At 24.2% G+C, this 11,358-nt stretch overlaps 1 protein-coding gene across 1 annotated transcript; it reads left to right on the plus strand.

The window, feature by feature from the left end:
- Window positions 1–124: 124 nt before the first annotated feature.
- Window positions 125–9,363, plus strand: LOC129981266 (exosome complex component RRP46-like). The gene is made up of 5 exons (XM_056092038.1): window positions 125–334; window positions 1,960–2,073; window positions 4,524–4,645; window positions 6,753–6,890; window positions 9,093–9,363. Exons 1-5 carry the CDS (start codon window positions 250–252, stop codon window positions 9,285–9,287), a joined length of 654 nt encoding a protein of 217 aa, XP_055948013.1. The 5' UTR covers window positions 125–249; the 3' UTR covers window positions 9,288–9,363.
- Window positions 9,364–11,358: the final 1,995 nt, after the last annotated feature.

Genomic DNA, 11,358 nt, shown 5'->3' on the forward strand with positions numbered 1-11,358 from the left:
AATTTGGAAATAAATAGGATACTTGATTAGAAATAATTCGTCTGTTAGTGATTTCTGTGCTTGAAAATATCCATTTTGTTCAAAAGTCTATTTATGTTTTAACAATAGTGGCAAAACCAACTCTTTAGCTCTTCACGTTCCGTTCGTCGAATTCAAAGCAAGGAATTTATTCCATGTGTTGTATACCTATTTTACCCATTTATCAAAAACATTGAATATCTTTATTTGAATTTAAACTTTTAATCTAATATGTCGATTCAAAACGAAGTAAATATGCATGCTGTAGAATTTAAGAATTTGTCACGAAGCGATGGGTCTGCTATTGTTTCCACAGGTAAAAACCATATTTTTCGAAATTGCTTGTTCCATTATTTTCTTTCAGTAAACACCAAATTTGGCTAGAATATTTTTCATCGTGACAAAAACCTAGTACCCGATTTTCCTGTCGTATTTGATTTGTTTTTGTCAGAAAAATATGAAATTACTATAAATTACCTGCAAAAAATGTACTTTTTTTTTTCAAACTCGGGCTTTATGAAAACAATTACTATCGAGAAAAATAATCTTTAAAAAAATTCTTAACATATATTTATTTACATATAGGAACTACATCTCAATTTCTTATTGTATTGTAACTCGAAAAGTAAAGGTACAAGAGTCAGTAGCAAAAAATAAATATAGTGCTATAGATAGCTTTCAATATATCTGCACTTCTGATTGTCCAAGTAATTACATGAAAAATACTTTAACATTTATAGATTTTAGTGAGTAAAAAATGCAAATATTTCTAACTTATAGTGGTTCCCAGTTTTCCCTCTGATTTTTCAGTTAAGACAACACAATGTTTTGGCAAGATTTCATAGTTATTATTTCTAAATTTTTCTTATGAGATTTATTACCAAGATAGTGCAAATCATAACAGTGAAATGTTTCTAAAGCACTGTATTTTTGGAGTAATCTTAAAATTAACACCAGAGCCACGAGATAAATCCTATAATTGGTCTTCATCTTAATTATAAAATTTGTGGCCTGTTATAATAAATTAAGGGATTTAGCTATTATTTATTCTTGATATGCCTCAGTCCCTGTCATACCAAACTTTTTGGAAATCATTTCAATAAAAGATTACTTCAGTGTGAAATAAGTGTAAAGATGATAATTTTTATAGGGAAAACATATTTTAATTTTTTTTTCGGTATCATTGTAAAAGTTAAATTAGGTTAATTATAATATGTAATAAATAATTATCTAATTAGCTTTGGAGGTCATAAATGTTTTCTATGAATGAGATTACCGAAGAATTCTTTTTAAAATGCACTTTAAAAAATCGTAAAATAATATTTTGATTCTGTATCATTTTCAATGTAAATTTGTGTTTAAAAATTAATTAGCCAGTTATCAATTTTTCTGGTAATTGACTTACTTCTTAATTATTTTGATTGTCTTTTATACTTGCAGCCATTCTCTTGTTTTGAATGCAGATAAAATGAAAATTTTAATCAGCCTAGCCTGTTATCTTAAATTATTGACTATTTCTAATTCTTCTTTATAAACCTTTAAATTTTCTCTTTCATGAACTGTAAAATCAAAGTTGACTAAGATTATAAAAGAAAATTATTAATTTATATTTATTTTATACTAATTACCTTTGATAACCAGCTGATTTGTTTTGAATATTGGATTAATTTAATTGAAATAAATTTCTTATGTGTAAATTGTTCCTCATAAAATCTCAACAAAGTGCTCACAATAAGATCATATACACATCACAAATATGAAACATATATTCATTTACACATACTCTTTTATTATCACTAGAAATTTAAGTTTACATCTGAAGTTACTTCTTATTTTATTGTATATCATTTAGTGATTATGTGGCTAATATCATGTACTATTTCAAATATCTAAGTATGCTATAATCAATAAGTAATGCTTTATTATTTATTTATTTCCTAGGAGAAACTGCTGTTCAGGCTTCTGTATATGGGCCTTTTGAAATCAAAGTTAGTAAGGAATTGTGTGATAAAGCAGTTGTGGAAGTCTCATTTATTAGTAAAGTTCATTCTATAGGTGAAATATTTTTATCTGTTTATGATTATTATTTTATAAAATTTGCTTCAAATTGTTTATTGAATATTAGATGGAATTAATAACATTTCTAATGTAAAAAAAAAAAAAAGTGAAGTATCCTGAATTTGTTAATATAATTTGTAAAACTCTACAATATGAATAATTTATAAAATTGATCTTATTAAACTTTTATTTATTTCATCATTTTCATTTTTGCAAAACATTTTGCCAAATCTTGTTAAATATTGATTATTAAACTTTCAATATATTTTTTTTAATTCGTTAAAAGGGAATACTAACGTATAGACTATTTTTTTTTTCAATAAAATAATATTGCAATTTTGTATTGTTTGCTTTCCAAAGAGATAAAATTAATGTGTTTATGATTAAATATAATTTTTATGAATAGCTTTTTTTTTATATAGTATGGTACCTTATTTTTTTAATACTGCATTATGTTTCAAATATTTTTATTTGTTGTAGTCATAATGATGTTTTTTTAGTTACTGACTTAATTTCTTCATATACTAATACATGATTAATTTGAGAGATTTCACCAATATTTTTATAAAATAAAATGTAATACGTAGATTTACTTAATAAATACTATTACGTCAGTTGCAGTGAAACAAACAGGAGGTGCATTTTGTTCTTTATTCCACCTAGAGCAGTTAGTAAGGATTCATACATAATCAGAGATAAATTTTCTGTTAATAGTAGAACCAGTAGTCTCCATCAGTTATGTTTGTTTATTAACTGCCTGCTTGGGCATAACAGTTAAATAATTGCCAAAGCTGTCATATTTATTAAAGTTTAGTGATTGCAATAGACATGACAGCTTTGTTTGATAGTCCACAGTTCATCAGTGCCATCATAAAGCTGATCAAATCTGCAGACTCCTTTGAAAATTTTTTAACTTATTTTGTTTGCCAAAATTCTGGTGGAAAAACATTCAATAAATTTGATTCAGTTCATAATGCTTATTTAATACTTAAAGGCAATCAGCACATCACTTGACAATTAATTTTCTTAATAAAACTTACTTGCACATAAATTGTAAAATGTAAGAAATATATAATTATTAATCAAGAAATGTCATGCGAGTATGATTTGTAATAAATCTTTATTTTAAAATTAAATTATAATTTTCAATATTATAGATATATTAGGTTTATAGTTAATTTCAAAGTTACTTTTAGATGAATTTGTATTAATAACATTACATTTCCACATTTAAAAGCTGTTTATTAAAATTTCAGTTATATTTCTTTTTATTATATATACATGTTTATATTAGTTCCTTGAAGAATATATAAAGGTTCTTTATTTTGTTATATACATATATGTACATATATATTGGTAAAGTTCTTTTAAACCCTTGAAATTCAAAATGGCATCTTCTACAGCCAGAAAATAACATGTACCTATAATAAAGAAACTATGTTGAATTTATTAAGGTAAGTTACAACACCTCTACCAGTGAAATAAGGAAATTATAAAAAAATAAAGTAAACATTCCAAAAGACCAATTAGAAAATTTTATACTATACCATAATAAAAAAAACAGGAAAAGGTTTCATGGAATTATGTGTAAAATTAGCAGATATATTTTGGATTAAAATTATGAATTTTCCATTCATTGAAAAGTGGTTCATTCTAAAATTGAACAATGTATTCTCCATTCATTATCATACAGCTATTCTGAGTTAAACAGCTGTGAAGTGAAACTTAAGTAGAAGAATAAATAAACAAAAGTAATAAAAAAAAATCTGAAACAATATATTTGATGGGGGTGTCTGTGATTATTGAGGGAATCTTTTTAGATAAACCCCCTTCTCAAGTAACAAAAGTTCATAATTTTAATCAGAAGTATTTCCGCTGATAACTTGCTTTCCTGCTTGATAACTCCATGAAACTTTTTCCTGAGTTTTTATTACAGAATGGCATTCCTTTTTCTAACTGAACTTTTTAGCAAATGCCCTTTGTTTCTTCAGTTTTTTTTTTTTTTTTTTTTTTGTAGCTTTTATATTTCTCCACTAGGGCCGCTATAACCTGTTTAAATAAGTATAAGTTCAGGATAGTCACTTTAATGCAAGTAAATGCCTCTTCCCTGACCATAAAAGATGCCGTATTGAATTTAAAGGGCTTAAAAAGACTATTGATCATCCTTTATGTATAAATGTCAAGAGTTATTATTTTCCTTTAAAGACAATGACATTTATTATTTAAGAAAACTTTAGCTTAGTCTTTACTTTATCTTTATAAAATTGAAAAAGTAAATTCTATACTTAAGGAAAAATAATTCTAGCTTGTAAATTCAAAATGTTTGAAAGTAACGTCATCTTGTTTATTTGATTATAAAAATTTAACTGCATGTATCAGGATTAAGGAATTATATTGAATTTTAATACTTAATTTCCTCTTCTATTAATCATTTTGTTTCATTTTAGACATCAATGAGAGATTTATTGAATATTTCATCCGAAATGCTGTGGAATCAGTTATCATTACATCAATGCATCCTCGTACATCAATAAGCATCACTATCCAGGAAATAACAAATTCAGGAAATGTATTGTATTAACCTTTGCTTTTTTAAATTATTTTGTAACAGGATACCCTGTATTTTTAATGAAAAATAGCACTTCTTTAATCACTTACATCAAATTAAACTTTGTTATTTTAAGACTAAATTGAATTCAATTTTACTTGATTTTTTTTATTTAAACCATTAAGAAATTATGCAGATTTAATACTACAATTTTGTTATACTATAATTATATTTTGTGACATTTGAAATTAGTTAACTTTTGGAAATCAGCATCATGTATAATAATAAAAAAATAACTAAATCATGAAGTTAACAATTTAATTTTGAATTTTAAACAGTTCTAAAATGTTGCCATTGAAATTTTTTGTAAAAGAATTTTAATCTCTTCCTCTCTCTGCTTTTTAATTGAATATTAAAATTATTTATTTGCATATTGTCCACATTTTAATAATATGTATAATTGTATAAAATTGGGCTTTTGCTTAGTTAATATCCAGCTTAATTTATTTCATCAAACTTATAGCTCTGTAATAAAAAAATATTAAGATAATTTAGATTCTTATTTCTTTTTCGAAAGGTGTTTAAAAAGTGCTTATCTTTATAGATAAAATTATTCTATGCACCCTGTAAAATGTAATTTAATTTTTTTTAATAAGTGCAATACTTATTTATATACCAATATAAATGTCCAAAACTATGCAATAGAGCAGGTTGTAATAATATCTTGGGACAAGTTGTGACACATGTTTTCCTCTTTTTTTTTATTTGTGTTGTTAGAATTCCTGCTTTAATTGGTACCATGCCAATTATTTTATTCTTGTTAAAATCATTCATAAACAATTGTTGATTGAAGGAAAGAAATATTAAATTATTATTTACAAAGACATGATAGAATAGAAAGGAAACACACACACACATATATATATACATATCAAGCAGATATTATCCAATCATATTAAAACATGGCAAAGAAAAGTACATAGATGCAGCAAACATTGGAGAAAATAGTAGAGGAAATAAAAAGGATTAGAGAACAAATTATAAATCTAAACAATTTTATCTACTTATTTTCTTAGTTTAGAATGGAAAATTATACAAGGAAATCAGATGTTATAACTTGCCCCAAAAGTGGGACAGGTTGTAACTACTGATTTGTTTTGAAAAAAAAATATTTATTGTGTTAAAATCATTAAAATTGCTGTTTTTTCTTCATGTGATGAATGAATAGTTGTACTATAAAAATAAAAGGTTATAAGTATGAAATCTTTAATATTTTTTTTTTTAAATAGAAACATTTTTCCAAATATTGTTACAACCAGCTCCCACTTTTCTAATGATAGTAATTTGTTGATTTAATATTTTGGGTGGAAGAAGCAGCCAATTAAATTTACATTGCAAAGGTAAGGAAGTTGAAATAGATTTATTTCAACACTGAACAGCATACAAGAAAAAGATTTAGCACTGATATGTATATAATTGATTAGCAGCTTAAATCTCTGTTTAATAAAATATAATACTGGTGGCAATTTGTTGGTTCAATATTTTAGCAAGATGGAGCAGAAAATTGAATTTAGATTGGCAAAGTTATGAAAGTTAAAATGGATGTACTTCAATATTGAAAAGCATTTAGGAAAAAGATTTAGCAATTATTTAAAGATAATTTACCCCATTAACAGTTTAAAAGGATCTTCCTATTAAAATTTGCTGTGCTTGAATTTATTTTAGAAAATGCCAGTTGCATTTTGTTTTAAATGTACTGCAGTCGAGAATATTTCAGTGCATAATGCCTCATTCTTTCAGTTTCTTATTGGAGTATCAGAAATATAAATCTGTTTATTTTGTACTTATATATTTTTTCTTTTAATTAAGTCATATTTTCATATAACTCTTTTTCTTGTATTTCATATCTTAAATTTTTAACACATTTAAATATTGCAAATATTAATGTAAATATCACTAATTTATTTTATTTAATTATAGTCACATTTCATTAATTTGTAACTAAATCAAATTATTTTATGTATATTTTTATTATTAAATATGATTTTATTATATTATGTATTGTAGCTTTGTATGATTTTCTTTTATGCAACAATTTTGCTGATTAAACAAAATTTCTACATTCTAGTTATTAGCCTGTTGTGTGAATGCAGCTTGTTTGGCTCTATTAGATGCTGGTATTCCTATGCGTGGTTTAGTAGCTGCAACTTCCATAGCCTTTGTAGATGATAAATTGGTTCAATTTCCCTCAGCAAAAGAAATAAAGGTAAAATAATTGTTTTCCTGTTTTCTCAAAAAAGTACATCACTAGAAGTGATTTTGTTTATTTTCCATTGTTAATTTTGTTCATTTCTCATAATGAGCAAAATGAAAATTATGAACAGAATGAAAAATAATAAACAAATGAATTCCATTAATATGTGATGTATATAGAATATGAAAGAATTTGTTCTATCTTGAAGCAATCGCCTTTTATAAGTGTGCAATTGTAACAGAAATTTATTTCATCAAACTGTTATTAACTATTATTATGAAATGTGAACTATTATTGGTTAATAAGATTTATTTACTATCCAATAAGACTTTGTTTGAAGACAATGCATCTCATTACATTGTTGGAATTAAACTGAGAAATGTTCAGTTAATTGATCATATCATTCTAAGTTAAAGGGGAGGAAAGCATATTTTTTTATTTGTTAACATTAACTTTTGCAAAATTGGCTTTTCTTAAACAATATTAAATACTAATCCTTATGTTTCTCAAAGTATACTAAGTCATTTTTCTAAAGGAAGTAGGTTTACATTTTGAAGTTACAAATTTTTATAATAATTTTTCTATAAATTGAAATATTTTATTTAAATAAATAATTTGACAAAACATTTCTTGCTGTAAGTATTTTAATTAATGCATTTACATGACTTTAATATTTTTGTAATCAACATTAAATACTAGAAAGATTTTTCAAAATACAAAAATAAATTTTTAAAAATTTAATTTAAAAAAAGTATGTAATATGACAGATAATAAAGAAACAAATGAACATTTAATTTTATTTAAGATTGATTCTGATACATAATAATTGTTTTTTCAAATAAAAAAAATCTTCTGTATTTACATAAAGTTGTTTGTTCTGTATTACATAAAGTTGCTTCTTACTTTTTTCCAAATATTTATATTTTATTTATATTGAAATAATGAGTAAATTTAGTTAATGTTTAGCATTATTAATATTTTAATAAAATGTATTAAAAAGTAAAAATGAACAAGATTACCCTGTCATTAAATACAATTTTTATGAATTAAAAATGTGTTAAATTCATTAATATTCTATAATTTTTTTTTAAAAAAATAATTGTTGTGGTGTTTGCTTTCTGAATAACTTAGTAGTCTTTTGTTGCATTTGTAAATAACTGTTTTCTATTTTCTAACTTTGTTTCTACATTCTTTTTTTTCAATTTCAGTCTGTTTTAATTCTTCCACAATTGCTTTTTTTTTTGTGTGTACATTGCTTTAATTACTGCTTTTTATTTTTATAATTCATTTAGTTATTTATTTATTGGTGAGAGAATAGGATATATAAAAAATTAATTCTCTTTATCATAATTAATCTTGTATCTATTTTGTAACTGAAAATTTATCATTTTTGCTATTGTGGAAGTGAATAAAAAATAATTCCAGTTTTCAATCATATGACTGACAAAGAGTATAATAATTCTCTTTGAAATATTCTCAAATTTATAAACATTAAAGCTTGTTATTGCATTTTATTATCTTAATTTTGTTAAACAATGTATCATTTTTTATTATCGAAATAGACGAAGTTCCTATATCAGAACCATTAACGATATCAAAAGCCATTAACAGTTTTTTTTCAGTTTTTACTAATTACATTTTAATTGGATCAAAGAGGGGCGATGTTTATTTTTGTGGTATTATTCTAATCAGATTATTTATTTAGTTTTCATGATTGCATATATATAATTTGGTGGTGGTACTTCCCCCCCCCCCCCTCTTTTAAGTCCTGAATCTATAGTTCTAATCACTTTTATTTAAATTGCATGATTTCCATAGCTAATCAATTGAAATAAATTAATTTTGCTTGTTTTAAATGATAAGTAATGATGCATTTGACTTTTCAATTGTATTATTGCAATATATAATTTCATTAATTCAGCTGTCTAATAATTTAACATTTGCCAGAAATTTGTGTTAAAATCCAAATTTTGCTTTTTAGGAGTAGGATTCTACTCCTAATAAAGAAGCACAATTGCAGTAGAAATATTTTTTTTTTCTTTAAACTTCAAAGAATAATAAATACAGTTTTATCCAAAATTGACAAATTTTTAAAACATTAAACAGATGAAGTGAAAAAAAAAAATGTTTGTAAAACATCCATGAAAATAAAGTTTTTAAACTAATATTTCGCAACATTTTTACATATAATAAATTTTGTATTTTATATTTTAGAATGCTCAGCGAATCAGCACTGTGTGTCTGGAAAGTTCTGGACAGAATATTGTTGGAATAAAGAACTCTTCTTTCATTTCCTCTGATGAGTTGAAGAAGACAATTGAAGTAGCACGAAAAAGTTGCGAAGATTTATTTCAATTTTACAGGAATGCTTGTTCCAAAAAGTATAAAAAAGTTGAAACAGAAACTTAAAACCAATAATAATTTTTATGTATATAATATATAAAAAAAGTTTTATCATATGTGAAATAAATAGTGTTTTTTTTTTTTCTTCGTGTAGAAAATTAAAGCTATGTATCTTTCAAATATCAAAGGGCTGTATTAATAACTTTGAGAATTGTTCTTTGTTCTCTACTTCATCAAAATCTGAAATTTAAATAATTTAAAATTCAAATTTTAGCTGTTAATTTTTTGTGTAATATATATATATATATATATAATTACAGTTTATTCAGAGATCCAACTTATCTCTTAAACAAACTCTTAATATTGAGTTGTATTCTTTTGCATGCCTCAGATAAGTTCCAAATATGCATATTTTTCACAATCATAGGAAAATGCCAGATTTTATTAAATACTGGCTGATATTTCCATTCTTGCTTGGAATAAAAGTATTTTAGTCTTTTACGGAAATGTTTCATATAAATGCAGATTTTTGTATCAGAATTAAATAGTTCTCACTAAAGCAATTAAAATGTTTTATATAATTTGTAACTATGTTTTATTAGAATGTAAACACCAGTTCTACCCTTCAATTTTAAAATTTTGTAGATTCTCAAAAAATTATATACTGCACCAAATTATTTTTAAAAGCTGCTAAAAATTTTTTAAAGTTATTAATATTTTGTAAAGAATAATACATAATTTAATTAAACATTGCATTTGGCAACTTACTGGAAAATATTCAATTTATTTAAAATATCATCTTTTCTTTCAGTAGGAATTGTAACATTAAAGATAGAAAAATATATATATATTTTTTTTTCCATATGCAAAATCATAATATTTAATTTGAAAAGTAGCTATTTAATTAATTGTCACGAAATCTTCAGATATTTTCTCTAAGAAATAAAAGTATATCTTGATAAATCCAATTTTTAAACATCACAACCTTGTGATGAAGTTAAATATTTTGCATTATGACTGTACATTATATTAATAATCTGTACTTTTGAAGATGATTATAAGTTGATGAATTGGTTTGACATCCTGCTATCAAACTTGGCATATAAATATTTTGGAGTATGGGAATGTGCACCTGGAGGTGTTTTCTTTTTTTAAAAAGTTTTTATAAGAATTTTTATTAATTAAAAATTAAGCAAAATTTTGGTATCTATCCATGATAACTTTCAAAAATATTACAGCACAAGAATGTTTTTTACATTATTTTAAAGTTTAAAAAAATTATCTATTCAATGATACTTATGTTTTTACCTATACATTAATTTTCTATTTTCATTTATATTTTTAAATATTTTAAACATACTTTCCAGCAATTTATTTTCCACAAAATAAAAATAAAACTCTACCATCACAACTATATTATGCATACATGGGGAAAAAATTAGTTTTTATCAACATGTATCTTGGCAAAATGGTTAGTCGCCAAAGGCTGCTAGTAAATAATAAAAGAATTGGAGCAGATAATTGCAAAATCAAATTAATGTCAATCATGTAATAGACATTACAAAGAAATAACTTTACTCTATTTTAGAATGAATTGCATGTATATATAGAAGAGAAAAAAAATCAAATTAATGGCATTTTAAAAAGTTTAATTACAATTTTGATTTTGGTATGACTTACTGGGGATCCTTATCAAAGAGTTGTTTTCTAGTGCACTACATTTGGCCCTAAATAGACATTACATTCGAGATAGAAATCAAATCGAGATAATGGTCAAAATATAACCCAATCTGCTCAAAAATATTAAAATGAATTAAATTACGAATGGGAGTTAAATTTTTTTAAAAAATGGAACGGGAGGAAAAATAGAACATTTTAAACATTGTCACTACATATAAACAAAACATGTTTTTTTCTTTAAATCTGTGCACCGTGTCTTCTTCCAAGTGCCTCTTTTCTTATCAAATCCCTATAGCTTTAATCTCATTTTCATTGCTTTCCTCTCTTCCATCTATAGAGAGTGGAAAAAGAAACCTTATTTAAAAATTGTCCCAACCAATAAAACTAAAATTAATGATATTGTTAAAACTATATGGGATAGTAATAAAACAACCAAAACACCATACTGCAGAAATAA

Source organism: Argiope bruennichi, chromosome 8, assembly GCF_947563725.1.
Source record: "Argiope bruennichi chromosome 8, qqArgBrue1.1, whole genome shotgun sequence".
In the NCBI taxonomy this organism is placed as follows: domain Eukaryota; kingdom Metazoa; phylum Arthropoda; class Arachnida; order Araneae; family Araneidae; genus Argiope; species Argiope bruennichi.